Here is a 25,183-nt window from a genome sequence, read left to right on the forward strand (position 1 = left end):
TTATTTTAAAAGCCAATTGTGTTATTGAAGAAAAGGCTGTGTTCTCGGCCCATTTTGGCTATGGTGCGGGGCTGCTTGGGGAATTGCGCTGAAGCTGTATATGCTCCTGGGCCCGGGGTTTTCTGAAAACACAGCAGAGAACAGGAAGTGATGATATAGTGACACCAGAACCTAGAGCCTCCTGAGCTTGGCTGTGGACTCAGGCATGGCTGGCAAACTCCCACAGAGGGAGACGAGGGCTGCAGTGGTCTGGGCTGAGGCCTGTGCACCTGAGAACTGGAGCCTGTCCTCAGCTCCTGTCCCAGGAGGCCTGCTCCTGTCCTCGGCTCTCCCCAAGGCTGCAGAGGTGCTGAGAGAAGGGCAGACAAGCAAGCGACAGCCCAGGGAAGGTGGGCTCACTCTCCCCCCACACCTCAGGACATACTCTCTTTGGGGCACCCCGTCCCTGCGAATGCCAGCGCCCCCAGTGACTTCACGCTAGTGGTCATGGGTCGGAGAGGATGGATTCTGAACCTGAACAGTTGACCTCAGAAGCCCAGACTCCTGCGTTCCCATCATCTTCCCCAGCACAGTGACATGCAGCGCCACCAAGGCCCATGGACCTCAGGCTCAAGGGATGGATGAGTTCTGATTTTGAAAAGCCCTGTTTTCATTTTGATGAAATGCTTGAAAAATTCAGTTCAGTTATGTCTGATTCTTTGCGACCCCATGGACTGTAGCACACCAGGCTTCCCTGTCCATCACCAACACCCAGAGTTTGCTCAAACTCATGTCCATCAAGTCGGTGATGCCATCCAACCATCTCATCCCCTGTCATCCCCTTCTCCTCCTGCCTTCAGTCTTTCCCAGCATCAGGGTATTTTCCAGTGAGTCAGTTTTTCATATCAGGTGGCCAAAGTATTAGAATTTCAGCTTCAGCATCAGCCCTTCCAATGAATATTCAGGATTGATTTCCTGTAGGATTGACTGGTTTGATCTCCTTGCTGTCCAAGGGACTCACAAGAGTCTTCTCCAACACGACCGTTCAAAAGCATCAACTCTTCAGCACTCAGCTCTCTTTACAGTCCAACTCTCACACCCATACATGACTCTTGAAAAATTATTCAACAAATTATTTAAACAAAGCTCCTCTTGTATCGTGGTAAGATGCCAATGAATGTCATTCTCATTGATCTCTTAGGTCACTGTTGTCTATGCTGAGGTGCACGCAATATTCTTGAATACCCCCCAAATTTTATCTTAGAGAGAGAACGGTACCTCTATGTATGGTTAAGGAAAGGGTCTTAATGTCAGACAGGCCTGGATTCAAGTCCTAGTCCTATCATGAATGGCTTGATATGACACATGCTTCTTACTCCTCACCCATCAAATGAGGTTTTGAGGTTCACGGGGACCCCCAGGGACAGAGAGCACCTGCCAGGCTGGCAGCAAGTACCGCTCCACATACCGGTTACTACCACTATTATGAGTCCCTATTATCACCAGCTTGTCACTGCCATCCTTCCCTGCAGTTTGCTATCTCTGCAGGAAGCAGTGAGAGTACAAACAAGATTACCAGAGCGGTCAGCCCAGGGTGCACGAGATCAGCTGCCTGCAGAAGCTGCTTTAAATGACAGGATGTTTCCCTGGCCAAATGCAAAGGAGCAGCTTGGGAATCTAATCAAGTCCTGGCCAGACGTCAAAGGAAGCTGAAGCCCTTATTAGTGCTCTTAATGAGGAAGCTGCCTGTGTGTGGAGTCCAGGAAGGCCAGTGCCTGAACAGGAGGTTCGGGGGCCTGGACCCCGAAAGGCCATCCTTCAGGAAGCTGCTGGCCGCAGTCCTCAGACCTTGAGAACATCCGGCTCTGTCCCCCAGCCCTGATGTCACTGCTACCAAGCATACTCCGCTGTTTTTTGGCCTCCTTCTGAGTTTCCTACAAGGGGAGACGCTCCACGGAGCAGTGGCTCCAGACACCAGCCCCCTCCCTGGACACTTGTAAAGGAATACCACCACCTTCCGGCTTCTCCATCAGTCTCTTGGGATTTTGGTTAGCATGACTCCAACTTCCTGAAGAAGCTCAGCCGCGTGAGCCTGGATAAAAATCTGTTTGGATCATGATCATGCCACTAGGGTGTGAGGAGCTGCTGGAGGGAACCACTAGCCTCCAGCTGTCTGTCTGTTTTTAGTCTTTCTGGTGAAAAGTGAAGTCGCTCAGTCGTGTCCGACTCTTTGTGACCCCATGGACACCAGGCTCCTCCACCCATGGGATTTTCTAGGCAAGAGTACTGGAGTGTGTTGCCATTTCCTTCTCCAGGGAACTTCCCAACCCAGGGATTGAACCCAGGTCTCCGACATTGTAGACAGACGCTTTACCGTCTGAGCTACCAGGAAGTCTTTCCAGTGGGGCCTCCCCAATCTTCCTCCAGCTGCTGCTAAGTCGCTTCAGTCGTGTCCGACTCTGTGCGACCCTACAGATGGCAGCCCACCAGGTTCTGCTGTCCCTGGGATTCTCCAGGCAAGAACACTGGAGTGGGTTGCCATTTCGTTCTCCAATGCATGAAACTGAAAAGTGAAAGTGAAGTCGCTCAGTAGAGTACGACTCTTCGTGACCCCGTGGACTGCAGCCTACCAGGCTCCTCTGTCCGTGGGATTTTCCAGGCAACAGTACTGGAGTGGGGTGCCATTGCCTTCTCCTATCTTCCTCCAGAGAAAGACCCAATTAACATCCCAAATCAGGCTACAAACCAGTGAGTCTGGGGGACTTTCAGACTGAGGAACAACAAGGCCACAGGAATGAAAACTTTAAATAATTAAACAAACAATCCAAGCCACTTTCATAAGCTCCATGTTGTGCTTCCGCCATCTTTCTTGGTCTCCTCTAGGCCTCTGACGGAGAAGGCAATGGCACCCCACTCCAGCACTCTTGCCTGGAAAATCCCATGGACGGAAGGGCCTGGCAGGCTACAGTCCATGGGGTCACGAAGAGTCGGACTCTACTGAGCGACCGACTTCACTTTCACTTTCACTTTCATGCTTTGGACAAAGAAATGGCAACCCACTCCAGTGTTCTTGCCTGGAGAATCCCAGGGACAGGGGAGCCTGGTGGGCTGCCGTCTATGGGGTTGCACAGAGTTGGACACGATTGAAGTGACTTAGCAGCAGCAGCAGCAGACCTCCGAGGCTCTCACACCCTCCCAGAATCTACCTCCGTGTATATCTCCATGGACTCGAGCCTCTTCCCTGTCTGTCCTGAGTCCTTGGGGGCAGGATGATGGGTCAGGACTCAATGGTCTCCTTTGGTTCAAAGATAATGTTTCTGCTGTGACTTTCTGTTCCCAGAAGGCACACACACAGAGCAGGGCAGTTCTGTACAGGCCCACTGCTGGCCTCTATTCGTTAGAGGGGTTTCCCCACAAAGCAGCCAGGACATAACGTTGATGGCTAATCACCGTGCTGGCTGTTCTCAACTGGACTCATAATTCAGCCACGGTCTTTGGGCCTGGAGTCACTTTGAGTCTGAAGCTGGCTGAGGGCTTATCTAGTGAGCTCGATACTCTGCTGCCTTATCAAGGAATCTTAATGTATATACAATAGAATTGTGGGGCTTCCCAGGTGGTACCAGTGGTAAAGAACCTGCCTGCCAATGCAGGAGACATAAGAGACGCAGGTTCGATCCCTGGTTTGAGAAGATCCCCTGGAGGAGGGCATGGCAACCCACTCTAGTATTCACGCCTGGAGAATCCCATGGACAGACGAGCCTGGTGGACTATAGTCCATAGGGTCACAATGAGTAGGACACAACTAAGGCGACGTAGCACACCCACTGCACACTAGAATTGTATATAACTCTACTGCCCCCATCCCATTCCCAATGCTCACTCCACCTCCCACCCCACCCTCCACATCAGCCACAAAACCTACAACTGTGTCTGTTTTTTAGGACTCTTACTGAACAGGCAGGCAAGAATCGAGGTACTCTGGATTGAAAACAAGAAGTTACAGAACTTGCTGCAGGTATTTTCAAGTCATAATGACCTGGTCCTGGGCCTTCACGCTGTAGGAAAAAAAATGTTTTTGTTTCATAAATAGTGATAGCTGATATATTTTGATGCTTTACTTGTCTTTTATGAATAAACATATGAATCAGTGTGATATGGCAGAAAAATCCCTGGATTGGGACATGGAAGATCTTGTTAAGGTCTGCCCTGGCACTAGGCACGGTGGGAATAATACCTGCTTTTCCTGCTTTACCTGCCTTGTGGATGACTGTGAAGACTGCAGAGGAAATGACATGTGAAAGTCTCCCCTGTCCCTGCCTGGATACCCTCCCCTCTCCCAGGCCCCCTGCCCACACCAGCAGCTCTCACTCCATTCTTGTCCCTCTGCTGATGGTGACTTACTGCTCTGAGCTGTTAGTTTTATAAAACACACTTATTCCCTCACACAAATGCAGCATATGTTTTCTTAGTCCCCCAAAAAAGTATTCATAGCAATTCACTGCCCTACGTACAATGCCATGAGATTAACATAAGTAGATGGACACAATTTTAAAAAGACAAACAGCTCAGTAGAAAAGTTAGCAAAAGGCAATTCACAGAGAGGAAATACAGTGAGGAAACCGCAAGTGAGGGGGGCAGAGCTCTAAGGTCATTAATAAGAAACTCACTGGAAAAGACCCTGATGCTGGAAAAGACTGAGGGCAGGAGGAGAAGGGGACGACAGAGGATGAGATGGTTAGATGGCATCATCGACTCAATGGACATGGGTTTCGGTGGACTCCGGGAGTTGGTGATGGACAGGGAGGCCTGGCGTGCTGCAATTCAGGGGGTTGCAGAGTCAGACACGACTGAGCGACTGAACTGAACTGAAGTTCTAATTAAAAGAACAATGAGATATACTTTTGTGGGGGTCAGGAAAGAAAGAAAGAGATAAAGGAAGGAAAAAGGAAGAAGGGAGGGAGAAGCCAAAACCTTTTGCGGGGGTGAGGGGGAAGGGGGGTGGGGCTGGAGCCCAGGGCACGCACAGCTTAGCTTGCAGGATCTTGGTTCCCAGAGAAGGGACTGAACCTGCGCCACCGCACTGAAAGCCCTAAATCCTAACCTCCAGTTAATCCCCGATAAACTAAAACTTTATCCACAGTGCGGATACTCCTACATGACTCTGGCAGAACTGGTAATTTGATTAGCCTTTCTGAAGCATAATTTGGCAAGCTTGAAACAGCTTAAAAACACATATACCTATCCAAAGGGAGAGAAAGAAGAAAGGAGTCTGGTTACTCCTGATTGTTGCAGGAATCCAGAAGACAATGAGTCCTGAGCCCAGATATGGCAGGAAAATGAATACAGCCCAAACACCACAGTAGATAATGTAGACAAAATATTAACCTTTTTTTCCTTTCTAGCAATTCACTTCTTTTCCTCTCCCATTGTCAAATACCAGTGCTATTTGACAGGAAAAAAAAAAAAATCTTTCTGGCATGATGTTTTAGGTCTGACTCTGAATGACGCAGGAACTAGGGGAAGTAGGTGGGGGTGTAGACTGGCCAAAAGCTGGGCATTTTTGAATGGGTGATTAGATGCGAGTTCTGTCTATATGGTATATATATTTAAAGTTTTCACAATACAAAGTTAAAGACAATATATATTTGTTATTTTGACCCAGCAATTCCATTTTTGGGAATTCTTCCTAAGAAAACAATTGAGAATGTGTACAAATATTTGGTCACAAAGACATTCCCTACAACACTGTTTCTAAGAGCTGAAAAATCAGAAATGAAAGAAATGACTAATGACGTGTGCCTGGTTAAATAAACTGTGATTCTTCCATCTAGCCATACAAGCTGATGAATGTCTATGGACATAAAGTCTACTCCCAAATATTGTTAAGTGAATACTCCCAAATATTATTACGTGAACAATAGAAGCTTTAAAAAATGTGCATTAAAAAACTGGGAATGGAATGTTCACCGACAGCGGTTTTCTCCAGGTAGTGAGACGTTGAGTAAAAAGATTTTTTTTTTTTTTTTGCTTATTGGCTGCTTCTAATTTTTCTATGATGGACTTGAAAGTGTTCTCAAAATAAGAAAAAAAGTTATACTTAATGCATAGACAAATGAATATGGGAATTGGGTAAGTGAAAAAGGGGGTAGAGAAAAAAGATAAAATGAGCAGAGAGATTAGAATAGAAATGTATCCCGTAAGTTCCTTGTAACACATGAGACTGAGCCACAGGTTAGCCCAATGGATTTGGCTGAATAAGCACCCAAATGTGGCCCCTCTGCAGGATTTAAGAGCAAGGCTTTCAAAACCCTGTTTTCCTTCTGTGGCACAGCAGCACAATTAGGGGTGCCATTCTCAATTATCCACCACGAATGAAGTCTGTTATTATCAGCCAAGTACAAGTCTGATAATCAAGGGATGTGTCTCATCATTTTACAACTCATGGCAGAGAGATGAAACAGCAATGTCTTCAACCTGATGCATCTGTGGGACAGAGACCACTGTCAGGGCAAGGCTTCTTCACTAGAGAAGTCTGAGCCACCATAAGCATACACGATAGAAAGTCAGGGGAGTCTGGACAGGAATGGTTTGCCCAGAGTCCCCTTGGTTTGGCCATAATAAATGCAAGTTCTCAAGCTGGAGTGGCAGCTGGGGCAAAAGATACTGCTGAGGGTGTCACCACTGACTCCATGCCTTTGACAGCCCATCCATCCATCTGTGGGATGGCAAAGAAACGCTGTGAACACGACCCTTTCCCCACAAGCCTCACGTGGCCTTCACTTCCAAGCTTCTAAGTCGTGAGCTGCTTGAGAGTCCAGGTGCCAGGCCTGGCGAAGCCCTGATATGTGCCCATGCCATCCATCGGCCTTCCTGCATGTGCGTGGCCATCTGAATCAAAGGGCCTAAGACTCAGGACAGAAATTACTGAATGCCATTTGCCCCCATGTGTCACATGGGACCTCTTAAGTGAGGAACATTAAGGAAGTTGATGCAGGCCCAAGTTCTAATTCCAGAAGCCACAGGAATCCTGTTCTAAGTGAGAAGTAATGATCAGGCCAGGGTCATGCAATGGATGGGAAGCAGCTTCAACAGAGTTCCTGCTTCTGCCCCATCCGAGGATGGTGGGCAGAGTGGGAAGAGCTGGAAGGAGAGAAGAGAGCTTGGTCCAGGATGGCTCTGAATGTGAGGAGAAATGGACTCAAATCAACAGTGGGGTGGGGGTGGGTGGCTGGGGTGGGTCCAAAACAAAGAGGACAGGGAGAAGACACATGGTATGAAGACATACTATGGCCTTGATCTGGAACTTCTTGACTTATTTGGTTCCAATTGCATGCACCATAATGCTCAGTACCATTGTAGGCATCTGCTAAAGCCTTGCCACCACTACCTCCAGCCCTCCAGGGCTGAGAGGATGGGACTGGCTTATGTATACAACACTGCTCAGGAACCGAAAGGTGCCAGGTACCTCTGAAAGGTAGATATGTGAGGGTAGATGAAGTTATCCCAAGATGTGTACTGAATTAAGTTCTCCAAAAATCTATAAATCCTCTGAGTTTTAGGTGTGTTTCATTATGCTGAATGCTGAATGATGTTCCCTCAAAATTCTTAAGACCTGCAGATTTGGAGTTCACAGTATCTCACAGTGTGACCTTGTCTGGAAATAGGGTAACTCCTGACTGTAGCCACAAAATTACAAGACGCTTGCTCCTTAGAAGGAAAGTGATGACAAACCTATTCAGCTTATTAAAAAGCAGAGACATCACTTTGCTGACAAAGGTCCATATAGTCAAAGCTATAGTTTTTCCAGTAGTCATGTACTGATGTGAGAGTTGGACCATAAATAAGGTGAGTGCAGAAGAATTGATGCTTTTGAACTGGGGTGCTGAAGACTCTTGAGAGTCCCTTGGGCAGCAAGGAGATCAAACCAGTCAATCCTAAAGGAAATCAATCCTGAATATTCATTGGAAGGGACTGATGCTGAAGGTGAAGCTCCAATACTTGGGCCACCTGATTCAAAGAGCCGACTCACTGGAAAAGACCCTGATGCTGAGACAGATTGAAGGCAGGAGGAGAAGGGGGTGACAGAGGATGAAATGGTGGGACGTATCACTGATGCAATGGACATGAGTTTGAACAAACTCAGGGAGGTAGTGAAGGACAGGGAAGCCTGGTGTGCTGTAATCCATGGGGACGCAGAGTTGGACACAATTTAGTGACTGAACAACAACACCCAGATATAATAAGTTAAGATACGGTCATTACAATGGACCCTAATCCAATGCTTCTTGGTGCTGGGAGGTGTCAGTACTTAGTTTTAAGCTATTTTCCTTTTAAAATCATAAAGCTAAAGGGAACCTAGAAAGAGCACATGGTCTGTCTCTAGTGATCCTAGGCACAAACAATTTTCAATGAATCATACTTGAAAAGAGAAAAAGTCAGAGATAAAATAAAATGTATAGCCCCAAATGTCTCTATATATATATATATATATATACACACACACACATGCAAAACACAAGAAATACACAACATAAACTGAAATTACTAGACATGGTGGTAAAAATGATCTCACCCAAATTTGGTGGGGTGGATGGTGTGATAACTGGACCACACTGCCCAGAAGAAAAGAGGTGCCCCAGCAAGGAGGGGAGAGGGCACACAGAGGAGCTGGACAGGCCTCTGTGGGAATTCGGGAGGAGGCATGTGGCAGGAGACTCAGGAAACTCTAGAATTCTGTAAGAATACGTCTAAAGGTTCAGAGGAGAAAGGAGACAAGTATGCTGGTGGATAGGGTAGAAGTAAACTTGGCAGGGGCCAAAAGTTGTCCACATTTGTGAAATTAAGAACTGACAGTGCTGGGACTTCCCTGGTGGTCCAGTGGCCAGGACTCTGTACTCCCAAGGTAGAGGGCCCAGGTGCAAACCCCGATCTCACGTGCTGCAACTAAGACCCAGCACAGTCAAATAGACAAATAAAAGTAAATTTGAAGAATTGATGGTACCTCTGAAGCTCCATACTACTTAAAAAGCCCTAATACATCCGTAGTTATATTTGAAAGGTTATATTTTTCTGTATTCAGAAAGCAACAGTCAGGACTGGACATGGAACACAGACTGGTTCCAAATAGGAAAAGGAGTACGTCAAGGCTGTATATCGTCACCCTGCTGATCCTCTGGATAAGGAAGTGGCAACCCACTCCAGGACTCTTGCCTAGAAAATTCCATGGATGGAGGAGCCTGGTGGGCTACAGTCCATGGAGTCGCAAAGAGTCAGACACAACTGAGCAACTTCATTTTCACTTTATTTAACTTATATGCAGAATAGATCATGAGAAACGCTGGGCTGGATGAAGCACAAGCTGGAATCAAGATTGCCGGGAGAAATCTCAATAACCTCAGATATGCAGATGACACCACCCTTATGGCAAAAAGTGAAGAACTAAAGAACCTCTTGATGAAAGTGAAAGAGGAGAGTGAAAAAGTTGGATTAAAACTCAACATTCAGAAAACTAAGATCATGGCATCTGGCCCCATCACTTCATGGCAAGTAAATAGGGAAACAGAGGAAACAGTGGCTGACTTTATTTTGGGGGCTCCAAAATCACTGCAGATGGTGACTGCAGCCATGAAATTAAAAGATGCTTACTCCTTGGAAGGAAAGTTATGACCAATCTAGACAGCATATTAAAAAGCAGAGACATTACTCTGCCAACAAAGGTCTGTGTAGTCAAAGTTATGGTTTTTCCAGTAGTTGTGTATGGATGTGAGAGTTGGACCATAAAGAAGTCTGAGCGCTGAAGAATTGATGCTTTTGAACTGTGGTGTTGGAGAAGACTCTTGAGAGTCCCTTGGACTGCAAGGAGATCCAACCTAAAGGAGATCTCCATCCTAAAGGAGATTAATCCTGAGTGTTCACTGGAAGGACTGATGTTGAAGCTGAAACTCCAATACTTTGGCCACCCGATGCGAAGAGCTGACTCATTTGAAAAGACCCTGATTCTGGGAAAGACTGAAGCCAGGAGAAGAAGGGGACAACAGAGGATGAGATGGTTGGATGGCATCACCGACTCAATGGACATGAGTTTGGGTAAACTCCAGGAGTTGGTGATGCACAGGGTGGCCTGGCGTGTTGCGGTCCATGGGCCCGCAAAGAGTCGGACACAACTGAGCGACTGAACTGAACTGAACTGAACTAATTTTTCCAAAAATGTTACCTACAAGTGAACTCTTTGAGAAGATGGACACTGGGGCCTGTTTTAATCATCTTAACTTTCAGATTCCATTCAAACAGACATCTATTTGGCTTTTTTTCAATGTGACCATGTTTACTAATTATTTTTCTGTTCCTCATGGGGTTTTAAGCTGAGTTTTTAGTCAAATTAATTCCTTAATTGCAGAAATAACTGAAATGGTTCAGCATTCTTTCATAATGCTAGTATTTTTTAAAAAAGATTTCTTGATGGGGACCATTTTTAAGTCTTTATTGAGTCTGTAACAGTACTGTTTGTTTTATGTTTTAGTTTTTTGGCTGTGAAGCATGTGGGACTTTAGCTCCCCAACAAGGGATCAAACCCCCACCCCCTGTATTGGAAGGCGAAGTGCTAACCACTGGGCCACAAGGGAAGTCCCCATAATGTTAGTTTTAATGCAGAGAGTATGCCATGAATCTGCTCTCCCCTCTTCAAACTTCTGTCAAATGCGACTAAGGCAGATAAATCACATAACACTCATTTGTGTCTGGACAGACTCTTTCCTGTTTATCTGATCTTTTCCTATTCTTTATAGGCTTGTCAGGTTTTAAGAAATACAGAAACATCTTGAATACTTCTGACATCAAATAAAAGAAACCTACTTTTTTTCATTTGACATTGTAAGATTTTATTTCTACTGCCAGGAAAGATGCGTATCCCTCTCATTTTTCATTTTATATGCAACTGTGAGAAATAATTGAAAAGAATCTGCTCAGCAAATCACTGTTGGAAGTCCCAAATCATATGAATGACTGAGTCCTAATTAAGTAGTACTAATGGCATTATCTTTATTAAAGTAACAAAATATATTTATGTTGACCATTTCCATGGCTCCTTTCTTCAAACTGTTTTTCTGACTTTTAAAAATTGTATTTTGAAAGATTATAATAGCAATGCAAAAGAGAGAAAGGAAGCAAACACCCACCCTTAATCACATCTCAGCATAGCCACTAAAAGCATTTTGCTGCATTTCCTGTTTTTAATAACATAATTTTTCTTACATGACTTTCATCATGATAGATATACCAAACTGCAACCTGCATTTTTTCACTATGCATCAGATCAGGGATCTCCCCTGCTCGCCACCCATTCCTTGGAAAAACTGCCTTCCATGAAACTGGTCCCTGGTGCCAAAAAGGCTGGGGATTGCTAAGTTAGTGCATAAACATTTCTGGTGCTATTTCATAATTTTAACAGTAATTATTTTAATGGCTGTAAAATATTCCTCTGTGTAGATATGTAATATTCTTTTAAAATTATTTTCTTCTCCTAGATATGAAATTATTGCTATCTCATCATCTTACTATTATAAACAATCCCTTGATGATATTCTTTGCATAGATGAATATTATTGTAAATAAATTATTACTTTAGGAGAGTTTTCGAACAATGAAATTAATTGGCTGAAAGATATAAACAGTTTTGGTGGCTCAATACTTTGGTGGCTTTGCAAGGGGTTGTATTCTGTATACTTCCACCAGCAAGAGACTAGAAAAGCACTGATGCTATGGTTCATAGATACTGGGGAAAACAGACTTAGAAAAACAAAATCTTCCTTACTCCTCCTTACCTTAATGGGAGTATTAAATAAAGTCATCAGTATTCCCTATATGTTCAAAGAAGTTGTGCAGGATATCTGCCATCCTTAACGCCCAAACTGTGAAATGCATTCAGGAAGGAACAAAGTTCATGCAATTTTTCTGCAGGTCAAGAATTAAAGGGAAGGATGAGGGGAGAAGAAACTGCAAATGGCAAGTTCTACTTTGTCTGCTTTGCTTGGATAAGAATGACTATGATTTGTTGCAGTTTGTTTTCTACTCTTGGAAAAAATCCTGGGGACTTCTCTGGTAGTCCAATGGTTAAGACTTCATGCTTCCAATGCAAGGGGTGCAGATTCAGTCACTGGTTGGGGAAATAAAGATCTCACATGCCTGCCATGCAGCCAAGAAAAAAAAAAAAAACTTGCTATGAGGGAACTGTGTGTTTGCATTGGATCTCAGGATCTGCAGGACTTGGTCATTATTATTGTGGTGCTAAAAGGAAACAGTGACTGGTACAAGTTTCCAAATACAATTTTTTTCTGCGAGTACAAAAGGGCCCTTTTTACTTTTGGTAGAACATATCTTCTGGTGTCTATTGCAAAATGCTCACACAAACATTCCCCTCAGTCTTTCCTACACACAAAGCCATTCTACTGATCCAGGTGGCAAAGAGTCAGACATGACTGAGCATGCATGCATCCGCCCCAACCATAATCAATTATTATTTCATCAATAACTGAAGTATCCAATAAGTATACAACCTTATATTGGTAATCTAAAGATTAGAAACCATCTTCCAACAAAACAAATCCCTTTACAACCGCCTCTCCTCTGAGAGGCACCTACACCTTAGGGACAGCGTGTAAATTCATCTACGGACTTCCTGACGTAAACAAGAAGGCTGTGTGTTTCAACAAGTGATAATGGCTTGTCCACATGGAGGGGCTTTCAGGCACATAAGATCCTAAAGTATTTTAAAATTCAAAGTAACTGTACTTTTTACAGCTAAAAAATGGCGTAGTGATCTGCCACATTTTCACATGCTTCTTCATTCTTTTGAAAAGCTGCCCCTGGGGATTCTAGGTATAAATGATTGACACGTCTCAATGAGCTGGTTTTCACAGATGATGGAATGAAAGGAGGAGGAGATATACTTGTAAGTATCCACCTTTTATAATTTGCCTTATTCTCTAAAGGGTTTAAAGTGACTCAGTAAATGTCTGTATGTCGTCATGCTGTTTTGCACCTGATCTGCAGGTCAGATTTCTGGTGACTATAGGTTTCATGTGTACCAATGGTGAGGCAACCTGTCCTAAGTCAAGAGGGCTCAAGTGACACTGTGATCTTACACATAATACATTTTAAAAGAGTGATACATTTGTTTAAAAAAAAATGCCCCCCAAAACTGAAGAGAATTACAAGTGACATTATATCTCTGGAGGGCATTTTTTAAAGTTTTAAGGGAGAAACGGAAAAGGAAAGGATACAAAGATTTCATTCGTTGGTTCAGCACATTTTTGAAGCACTGTACTAGGGGCTGGAGGCATCAGGGAATAAGACAGCCCCTTCTTTCATGGAACTTACATTCCAGAAGGTAATTACAAACTCTCTGATCTGACGATATAAACATTCTACATTTTAAACTTGTGTAAATATGAAAACACAAAAGTAAAAGCTAAAATTCCTGAAAAACTTCAGCAAATGCAGGCATTACTATTTCTTCACTATAGAGTATATGCAAAGCAACAAAAAAAGAATGTTAGGAACTTCCCTGGTGGTCCAGTGATTAGGAATCCTCCTGCCAATTCAGGAGACACAGGTTCGGTCCCTGGTACAGGAAGATTCCACGTGCCACAAGGCAACTAATCCCTTTCACACAACTCCTGAGCCTATACTCTAGAGCCTATACACTCCAACAAGAGAAGCCACAGTGATGAGAAGCTCACATACACAACTAGAGAGTAGCTCCTGTTCCCCGCAACTAGAGAAAGCCCACGCACAGCAATGAAGATCCAGCACAGCCAAAAATAAATCAATAAAATTTTTTAAAAAGCCTTCCAGTGCAAGGGGTGCGATTCTGGGTCATGGATCCCACATGCCAAAAAAAAAAGGAGACATAAAACAGAAGCAATACTGTAACAAATTCAATAAAGACTTCAAAAATGGTCCACACCAAAAAAACCTTAAAAAAAAGTTATGACTCCACCCAGTAGATAACTAGGTGAAAATGTGACCAGAAAGTGTGCAAGAAAAGCCACAAGGAACTAGCTAACAGATAATTAGAATGTGTAGCCTCAGATCCTATGGATTAAAATAATGAGATATCATTCTTTTACTATCAAATTAACAATGCTAAACAAGATTTATACAGATTTCTTCAAATGGATACTCTTTTAACTGCTGGTAGAGATGTAAATTAATGTAATACTAAGGATCAAGGCATTGATTTCCAGAACGTCTGGGATGATATTCTCCTAGCAAGCATCATTTCTTGACACCGAGTGTGACAATCTCCCACCACTGGGATCAAAGCAGTTTGCTCTCCGCCGTTTACAAGTTTGTGGATCTAAACTAAACCCACAAGTCTGCTCTGGGAGTGCATGTTTAGGACAGACATGAATCACGGCCCTGGGCTAATTCTATATCTTGGAACCTTTTCCATGAAAGTATTCTTTTCACTTTGGTGAAGGACAGGATGTTCCAAGCTGTGAATCACTTTTATTTATAAAATGGGATGGATGAGGTGACATCAATGAAAATGGCAGAATAAGGATCTCCAAAAACCTTCTCTTCCATAGAAAGCAATGAGAACAAAGGCAAAAGCTGTCAAAATCAACAGCTTTGTGCTATTTCACATACCAGGCTGCTTACCCTTCAGGATGCCTAACTTGGACTAAAACTCATTTAATTTTAACTGTTTACTAATAGTAAACAAATCATTATTCAACTCATGGCATTCATTGAAAGCATGCATTGCAAAGGAAATAAAATATCACCCAGTGTGTGAGGGTAAGGGAACTGTCTTGACCGCTTACTGCCAAAGCCAATGCATTTATTATCACACGCATTTATTATCACTCCTCCCTTGTCAAACAAAAAGGCATAACTACCTCTTCCACCCAGACACACACACCTCTATACACACATATATACACACACATACAATCAAGAGAAGAGATAGCAGTCAACAGAGATCATGTATATTGAGAGAATGTTAAGCAGTCTGGAGGAATGGTGCTTGACATGGCAGGGTGGAGAAAGCTGAAGCCTGGTGCATGGAGAGGGCCTGCTGATGAGAAGTGGGCTGCTTTCCTCCACAGAATCCAATAAAAGCTCAGGAATTTCAGGCCTTAGGCATCAGTGACTTGCAGGAGGGTTGACTGAGCTCTTTTCTCTAGGTCCCTACCTACCTACTTTCAGCAGTCAGGCAGCTGCCCTTTCCTCATCCCTGTAGGAGATGAAAGGTTTCATTTCTAAAGAGATTGAGCCATAGATCTGGATCCAGGATCCCAGGTGATGGGAAGACAGGGACCATTACTGAAAACAGGAATTGAGAGAACCTCCAGACATACAGCCGGCCAACAGGCACATGAAAAGATGCTCGGCATCTCTAATTATTAGAGAAATCCAAATCAAAAGCACAAGGTATCACCTCACACTGGTCAGAAAGACCATCACCAAAAAGTCTACAAATAATAAATGCTAGAGAGGGTGTGGAGAAGAGAAGCCTCCTACAGTGCTGGGGGAATGTAAATTGGTACAGGCACTATGGAGAACAGTCTGGAGGTGCCTTCGGAAACTAAAAATACTCCACAGAAGACAGACAGATGTCTAATAAACACATGAAAAGATGTTCAACATCACTCATTACTCAGTGCAGTTCAGTCGCTCAGCCGTGCCCGACTCTTGACGACCCCGTAGACTGCAGCACGCCAGGCTTCCCTGTCCATCACCAACTCCTGGAGCTTGCTCAAACTCAAGTCCATTGACATGATGATGTCATCCCACATCACACGGATGACGTGGTGATGCCATCCAACCACCTCATTATTAGAGAAATGTAAATCGAAACCATAATGAGGTATCACCTCACACCAGTCAGAATGGCCATCATCAAAAAATCTATAAACAATTAAGACTGGAGAGGATATGGAGAAAAGGAAACACTCTTGCATTGTTGGTGGGAAAATAAATTGATACATTATGGAGAGTTCTTAAAAAACTAGGACTACAGCTACCGTATGACCCAACAATCCCACTACGAGGCATATACCCTCAAGAAACATAATTGAAAAAGACACACGTGTGCCAGTGCTCATCGCAGCACTGTTTACAATAACCAGGACATGGAAGCAACCTAGATGTCCACCGACAGATGAATGGATAAGGAAGCTGTGGTACGTATACACAATTACTCAGCCCTAAAAAGGAACACATTTGAGTCAGTTCTAACAAGGGAGATGAACCTAGAGGCTATTATACAGAGTGAAACACATACATATGGAATCTAGAAAGATGGTACCGCTGAACTCATCTGCAGGGCAGCAGTGGAGACGCAGACACAGAGAACAGACTTGTGGGCACAGCCTGGGAAGGAGAGGGGGGACGAATGGAGAGAGCAGCAATGAGGCACACATATTACCATGCGCAAACAGATGGCCAGCTGGGAGTTACCGCCCGGCGCAGGGAGCTCAAACCTGGCGCTCTGTGACCACCTAGAGCGGTGGGACAGCGTGGGAGGTGGGCGAGTGGCTCAAGAGGGAGAGGACATACACAACACCTATGGCTGACTCATGCTGATGTGCGGCAGAAACCCACACAGTATGGTAGAGCAACTATCCTCCAATTTAAAATAGAGAAATTTTTTTAAAAATGCCTAGCAGAATGCTTGGCAAACAGTAAATCAGCAAAGTTTTAGGATATATATTTTGAAAAAGGCATTTTCAATATTTAAGTAGACTCATGGGAAAACATGGGACAATGACTCTAATGTATACTTTGATAACAATTTGCAAATTCATTATATCTCATTCTTTAGTACTCTGTAGATAATCACTGAGCAATTATTTAGCAATAAAGTCACATCTTACTTAAAGGAAAAAAAACCTAAAACAGTGTTACCATATGATCTAGCAACCCCATTCCTTGGCATTTACCTGGAAAAGAGGAAAACTCTAATTTGAAAGGATACAGACACCCCAATTTTCATAGCAGGAGTATTGACAAGAGCCAAACATGGAACAACTCAAGTGCCCATCAACAGAAACTGGATAAAGTAGATGTGGTAGAGACACAGTGGGGTATTATTTAGTCATAAAAATGAAACCCTGCCATTTGCAGCAACATGGATGGACCTAGAGATCATCATACGAAGTGAAGTAAGTTAGAAAGAGAAAGACAAATACATACGATATGTATGTAGATTCTTACATGTAGAATCAAAAAAATAATACAAGTGAATCTGTATACAAAACAAAAACACAGGAAACAAACAGACGGTTATCAAAAGGGGAGAGAGGGAGGGTAAATTAAGACATACAGGATTACTAGATACACACTACTAATGCTACACATAAAACATATAAGCAACAGGATTTACTGTATAGCCAGGGACTATATTCAATATCTTATCATAACCCATAATGGAAAATAATCTGAAAAAATACATATATAAAATGCAATCACTTTGCTGTACACCTGAAACTAACACAATATTGTAAATCAAATAAAGTGAGAGTTGCATCTGACTCGTAGCAACTCCATGGACTGTGTAGCCTGCCAGGCTCCTTGTCCATGGAATTCTCCAGGCCAGAATACTGGAGTGGGTACCCGTTCCCTCCTCCAGGGGATCTTCTCAACCCAGGGATTAAACCCAGCTCTCCTACACTGCAGGCGGATTCTTTACCAGCTGAGCCACAAGGGAAGCCCAAGAATACTGGAGTGGGTACCCATTCCCTTCTCCAGGGGATCTTCCCAACCCAGGGATCGAACTGGGGTCTCCTGCATTACAGGCAGATTCTTCCCTGGTAGCTGAGCCACCAGGGAAGCCTGTAAATCAGCTATACTTCAATTTTAAAAGATTCTTTAACCACTAGACCACCAGGGAAGTCCCTCAGTCAGCTTTTCAGTTTCCCACACTTAAGTATTAGTGAAACCAAAATTTTTTCATCTTTATTGGATATCTGAATTTCTTATTTACAAATGGTCTATTCACTGTCTTTATCTGTTTTACTTTTCTATTTCCTATAAATTATTAACAGAATTTAAGATAAGCCATTAACTATTCATCTGCCGTGTATGTTGAAAATACTTTTCCTAATTTGCGTTTGCTTACTAACTTTGTTTACAGTTTGTTTCCTGGTGTACAAAAAATTCAAAATTTTATGTAACAAACCTGAGGCTTCTTTTCCTCTGCAATCCACCCATTTCTGTTGTCTCAGAAAATCTGCCTTATCCTAAAATTAAATATGTCTGTGTGTGTGTGTGTTAAGTCATTTTAGCCATGTCCAACTCTGTGACCCTGTGGACTGTAGCCCACCAGGCTCCTCTGTCCATAGGATTCTCCAGGCAAGAATACTGGAGTGGGTTGCCATGCCCTCCTCCGGAGGATCTTCCCGATCCAGGGATCAAACCCACATCTCTTATGCCTCCTGTATTGGCAAGCAGGTTCTTTACCACTAGCACCACCTGGAAGCCCAAAATTAAATATATGCTAATATATGTTCTTCTAGTTTTATAGTTCAAAAGTATTTAATTCTTTAATCAATATGGAATTTACTGTATGTGGTAGGAAGAGTCTAATATTTACAAATTAATTAATCATCTAGCATAAAATATCTCTCTTTCCTACTGACTTGTCATACCTTCTTTATCAAATATAGAGTTCTTATGTATTCTGGAGCCTGTTTTTGAGTTCAGTTCAGTTATCTCAGCTCCTCTTTCAGATGTTCACTGTATGTTTCTCCCCTCACACTGCTAAGTTTCTAGTTACAAATAAATAACTAAAGTCCATCAAAACACCCTGAAATAACTTCATAGTTTCTCATTCTTCCCTTTTTATTTTTTGGCATCCTACTGATTACTTATCTAAAATAGTTAATTTTTATCAAACACATGTACATGTATTTGAAAACTTTTAGAAACAGGAAAGAATTTTTACATTTTTGAAAAGAAAGAAACTAGGTATACTTTTCTTTCTTATTAATAATACAGTGATCTATTGAATATCTCTGATGGTTTTAATAATTAATTCAACAAATACTATGCACTCTGTGTGAGCCATTTTCCTAGATGCTCAGTATACAAGGCAAGAACAGACAAAAATCCCCTCCTTTGTGACGTTTGCGTTCTGTGGGGAGACAGATGAAAACATGGTAAGTAAACTTTTAGATGCAGTGTATCAGATGGCGATGAGCACTATGAAGAAAGATAAACCAAGAAAGGGGGATAGGGAATTCTGAACAAGTGACTAGGGATGACCTCAATAAGAAGTCATGTGGATCAAGAGCTAAAGAAAGTAAAAGAGCCTTTACTTTTCTTCTATAACTTTACAAATGTGTTGCATTGCCACCCCCGGTGTATCTTCAGATATATTTTAAGTATATCTTGAATCAACACATTAATCATTCATTGCCTTTCTACTATGATGAGTGAAATGTTAATCTTGACATCTCAAAAGGAATCACTGCCTATTTTAAATATCAAATTCATCATGAGTTTATGGTCTATCAATATACTTACAGGAGTGAAGCCGCCCGTTGGAAACCTTTGAACCGTAGAACGAAATACGAAGCTCCTATATTTAAAAAAAAAAAAAAAAGATACGATTTTCCAAACATATTTTTAAATGTAAGGATCTTTAATATATTCTTATTAAATATTTTAAAATGCTAATCTGAATATAATGGGCATAAATGAGGTTTAAAAGTCATTAGTGTTGGCTGTTAAGTATGTAAATAGAAAGGCATGAGTGAAATTAGTAAAAGCAACTTAATCAGTACTTAGTTACCTGGAAGCTTGCTTGGGAACTGGTGGAGGAAGCAGCTCGTACTGCCCTGGCGAAAGCTTAACTGACTACACAGAACAGACAAGGACACCAATAAAAGATTAACAGAGGTCCCAAACTCACTTTGTTATCTATCGTTCATATAATTTATTTTATTACCATAACAACATATATCATTTATTTTCTATTTCAAGAATGGAAAAGGTATATTTTCAAAGGCAGAGCTTCAAAACACTCAACAGATACTCGCTTTTCATGGTGAATTTTATGACAGTACATCTGCAGTGGTATGTAGAAAAATGTTGTACAATTAATCACATTTTAAGTATACTTGATTCAACAAATCCAATTGACCACAAAATAGTGAGCCTGCTCTGCTGGTAAAGAACTACAAGGAGTGGGGAAATACAGGCCATGTTCTCATAATACATAAACAATTCTAACATAAAACACTATAACCAATACTAAAAGTTAAAGACTGGACATCTGGGGGTAGAGAGAGATTAACCCAACTGGGTGACACACAGCTAACATCACATACTAGTGGTGAAAAGCTAAAAAGCTGTTTCTCTGAGTCCAGGAACAGAATAGGGGTGAAGTCTCCATTCCTATTCAACATAGTACTGGAAGTCCTAGGGAGTAATTCTGCAAGAAAAAGAAATAAAAGGTATCCAAATTGTAAAGGAAGTAGTAAAATTGTCCCTGTTTGCAGATGACATGATCTTACATATAAAATACCCTAAAGAACTCTGGGCTTCCCAGGTGACTCAGTGGTAAAGAATCTGCCTGCCAATACAGACATACAGGTTTGATCCCTGGGTTGGGAAGATCCCTTGGAGAAGGAAATGGCAACCCACTCCAGTATTCTTGCTCAGGAAATCACATGGACAGAGGAGACTGGTGAGCCACAGTCCATGGGTTCACAAAAGAGTCCATGGGTTCACAACTTAGCAACTAAACAACAAAGAACTCCACCAAAAAACTGTTTGAACTAATGACAAAATCAGTAAAGCTGCAGGATACAAAAACAACACAAAAATCAGTTGAGTTTATACACTAATAATGAACTATCTAAAAAAATTTAAGAAAACAAGCTCATTTACAATAGCATCAAAAATGTAATGTAGTTAGGAATAAATCTGACTAAGGAGATGTAAGATCTGTATACTGAAAAGTATAAGACACTGATGAAAGAAGTTGAAGACACAAATAAATGGAAAGATATACCATGGTTATGGATTCAAAGAATTAATACTGTTAAAATATCCAAATTATCCAAAGCAATCTACAGATTCAGTGCAATCCCTAGCATAAAACAGCATTTTTTCAAAGATATAGAAGAAACAACTCTAAAATCAATATAGAACCACAAAGGGCCCCAGATAATCAAAGCAATCTTGAGACAGAACAAAGCTGAAGATATCACACATTCTGATTTCAAACTATACTGCAGAGCTACAGTAATCAAAACAGTATGATACTAGCATAAAAACAGACACATAGACTAATGGAACAAAATATAGAGCCCAGAAATAAATCCAGACAGAAATGGCCAACTAATCTTTGACAAGGGCACCAAGAATACACAATAAGGAAGCTATAGTCTCTTCAATAAATGGTATCTGGGAGACTGGAGATCCATGTGCAAAAAACAAAATTAGACCCTTCAAAATTATTGAATGCTTAAGTGTAACATGCTGCTGCTGCTGCTGCTGCTGCTGCTAAGTCACTTCAGTCATGTCCGACTCTGTGCGACCCCAGAGACGGCAGCCCACCAGGCTCCCCTGTCCCTGGGATTCTCCAGGCAAGAACATTGGAGTGGGTTGCCATTTCCCTCTCCAATGCATGAAAGTGAAGTCGCCCCCTCAGTTCAGTTCAGTTCAGTTGCTCAGTCGTGTCCAACTCTTTGCGACCCCATGAATAGCAGCACGCCAGGCCTCCCTGTCCATCACCATCTCCCGGAGTTCACTCAGACTCACGTCCATCGAGTCAGTGATGCCATCCAGCCATCTCATCCCCTGTTGTCCCCTTCTCCTCCTGCCCCCAATCCCTCCCATCATCAGAGTCTTTTCCAATGAGTCAACTCTTCACATGAGGTGGCCAAAGTATTGGAGTTTCAGCTTTAGCATCATTCCTTCCAAAGAAATCCCAGGGCTGATCTCCTTCAGAATGGACTGGTTGGATCTCCTTGCAGTCCAAGGGACTCTCAAGAGTCTTCTCCAACACCACAGTTCAAAAGCATCAATTCTTTGGCGCTCAGCTTTCTTCACAGTCCAACTCTCACATCCATACATGACCACTAGACAGCATATTAAAAAGCAGAGACATTACTTTGCCAACAAAGGTCCATCTAGTCAATGCTATGGTTTTTCCAGTAGTCATGTATAGATGTGAGAGTTGGACTATAAAGAAAGCTGAGTGTCAAAGAATTGATGCTTTTGAACTATGGTGTTGGAGAAGACTCTTGAGAGTTCGTTGGACTGCAAGGATATCCAACCACTCCATCCTAAAGGAGATCAGTCCTGAGTATTCATTGGAAGGACTGATGCTGAAGCTGAAACTCCAATACTTTGGCCACCTGATGTGAAGAGCTGACTCATTTGAAAAGACCCTGATGCTTTTCAAGATTGAGAGTAAGAGGAGATGGGGATGACAGAGGATGAGATGGTTGGATGGCATCACCGACTCAATGGACATGAGTTTGGGTAGACTCTGGGAGTTGGTGATGGACAGGGAGGCCTGGCGTGCTGCAGTTCATGGGGTCGCAAAGAGTCGGACACGACTGAGTGACTGAACTGAACTGCACACTTTGGTGGAAACATAAAATGGTATGGCCATTATGGAAAACAGTATGGAGATTCCTCAAAAATCAAAAACAAAACTACCGTATCATCCAGCAGTCCCACTTCTGGGTATATATCCAAAGGAAACAAAATCAGTATTTGGAAGAGATATCTTCAGTTGGACATTCACTGCAGCATTATTCACAGCAACCGAGCTATGGAGACAAACTAGGTGTCCATCCATGGTTGAATGGATAATGCAAATGTGATATATAGTCCCTTACTGTATATATTATATTGTTCAGCCATTTAAAAAAAAAGGAAATCCTAGCATTTGCAACAACATGGATGAACCTGGAGAGCATTATTCTAAGTCGAATAAGCCAAACAGAGGAAGACGAATACCATTTTGTAACACTTACGTGTGGAATATGAAAGGGTTGTACTCATAGAAACAGAGGGTAAAATGGTGGTTCCAGGAGCTGACAGGTGGGGGAAATGGAGAAATGTTGGTCAAAATACAAACTTTATTATAAGATAAATAAGTTCTGGAGATATAATGCACAGCATAGTGACTATAGTTAATAATACTGTATTGTACACTTGAGAATTGCTAGGAGAGTAGATCTTATGTGTTTTTATCACACACACACACACACAATGGTAACTGTGTGAGGTGATCGATGTGTTAATTAACTTGACTGTGGTAATCATTTCACGATTTATACATATATCAAATCATGTTGTACACCTTAAATATGTTCAATTTTATTTGTCAGTTATACCTCAGTAAAGCTGGGTTGTGGGGAGAAATGAATAAATCTAACTGGGTGATATAAAGATGGTAAAGACAGCAAGATTGGAGTATGCTTTAAAGAAAGGTAAGACTTCCTTGAGCGGGGCAAGGGGGAGATTCTAAGAAGGAAGAACATTGTAGAACAGACTGTCTCTCTGCCCATTGTGAAACTTGTTACAAACTACCTGGATAGCTCCATTATTCCTGGGTCTGTGGATGTCAGCCCAGAGTAAGAGAAGTAAGGGAGAGTTAGGAACTGGTAAGCATAGAACTGGTAAACTGGCTCTGTGAAGGGAGGGATGGAGAAAAAGAAAGAGAATGAGAAGCCAGGGGAAGACAGATGGGAACTTCCTGTGTTCAAGGAGTTGGCAGGGAGGAGTTGAATCCTTCTTAAAACGGACACTCTTCTTCCACCCCTATTAATTTAAAATCAGATTTAAAAATACAATACTGCTCTTGTTGGAAACGAGACGTTCATATCCTGGTGTTATCTGCCTTATCTAAGTTCACCTATTGTATCTGATCCTACAGCTATCTTTCATATATTAATACAGAATTTTGACTGCAGAGGCATTTTCTGTGGATTCAGTGATAAGAACAGTAAATACAAATTTTATGATGAAATAGACACAATGTCCTAATGCATCTGTGCGTTCTTCATTGCTCACTTGACAGAATAAACACCTAGGGAACATAGGTATTTATTATTATTATTACTATTATTATTATATGCTGGAAGCATAGAAATGTATTTTAAGCAGGGGGCTTTCTTGGGGGGCACAGCATTCTACTTCTTGATTTTGATGACGATGACACAGATGTTTGCTTTCTATTTACTTTACACTGTGAATGCATGCTTCATGCTCTTTGCTCTCTGCTCCCTCTCTCTCCCACTCAGGCATCTTATATACACATACATAGGAGGAGAAGGAAGAAAGAGAACTGAAAGGTGAGGGGGAAAATAAAACTTTAAAGCCACTGTTTATTCATCTATACTCAGCAATTGCCTAAGATCTTTTTCAATGAAGCAATCATGGAAAAACTCTTAACCTTACTCTAGAAAGGAATACTGGTTATCCATAGCTTCTTTATTTGTCCTACTTTACTTGGCAATGGCCATTCTTTGCTATTTAATATAGCTGAGGGAGGACTAAGACTTTTCCAGGAAGTCTTAAATACTCAGCTGCCTTACATAAGAGATTGCTTCTCTGTACATCGCTGAACGTGTTGCAAGCTATCTGGAGGGCTCCCTTGTCCATATATGTAATGCGTGTTTGCATGCATGCATTTATATACAGTAAGTACATTTTACTCTAATTCCTACCTATGCTTCTTCATTCCTCACTTGTAATGTAAGGCTCAGAAAATCTAGACAATATGCCCATAAAAACAGCTGATCCTAGTTAATTAATGTTTCAATCCATGCTGATTAGGCACTCAGAAATCCTGCAGTAGCTTGGAGTCATAGAAAAAGACAGGAAGCTATTAGTGTGGATATGTATTTCAGTTGTCTTGTACCAACTCCAATGTCAGAAAATTGGGGTAAATTAAAAGATCCAACCCTACTCATTAGGATGACATAGGAAAATGCTCTAATTTCATTCTTTCACACGTAGTTGTCCAGTTTTCCCAGCATCAGTACTAAAGAGACAGTCTTTTTCCCACTGTATATTCTTGCATCCTTTGTTGTAACGTAATTAACCGTACAGGCATGGTTTTATTTCTGGGCTTTCTATTCTGTCCCATTTATCTATGCCATTACTATGCTGTTTTGATCACTGTAACTTTGTAGTATAGTTTGAAATCAGAGAGGGTGATAACTCTGGCTTT

The 25,183-nt window shown here is 42.1% G+C and overlaps 1 protein-coding gene across 1 annotated transcript in view; it reads right to left on the bottom strand.

Moving 5' to 3' along the window:
- The window catches only part of STPG4 (sperm-tail PG-rich repeat containing 4), a 36,138-nt gene continuing 10,955 nt past the window's right edge, over positions 1-25,183 (bottom strand). The window contains 5 exon segments of the mRNA XM_040224909.1: positions 1-20; positions 23-122; positions 3,930-4,034; positions 19,510-19,564; positions 19,778-19,842. Of these exon segments, the coding sequence (XP_040080843.1) occupies positions 1-20; positions 23-122; positions 3,930-4,034; positions 19,510-19,564; positions 19,778-19,842 (345 nt within the window).

This window comes from Oryx dammah, unplaced genomic scaffold (genome assembly GCF_014754425.2).
Source record: "Oryx dammah isolate SB20612 unplaced genomic scaffold, SCBI_Odam_1.1 HiC_scaffold_25, whole genome shotgun sequence".
Taxonomy (NCBI): Eukaryota; Metazoa; Chordata; class Mammalia; order Artiodactyla; family Bovidae; genus Oryx; species Oryx dammah.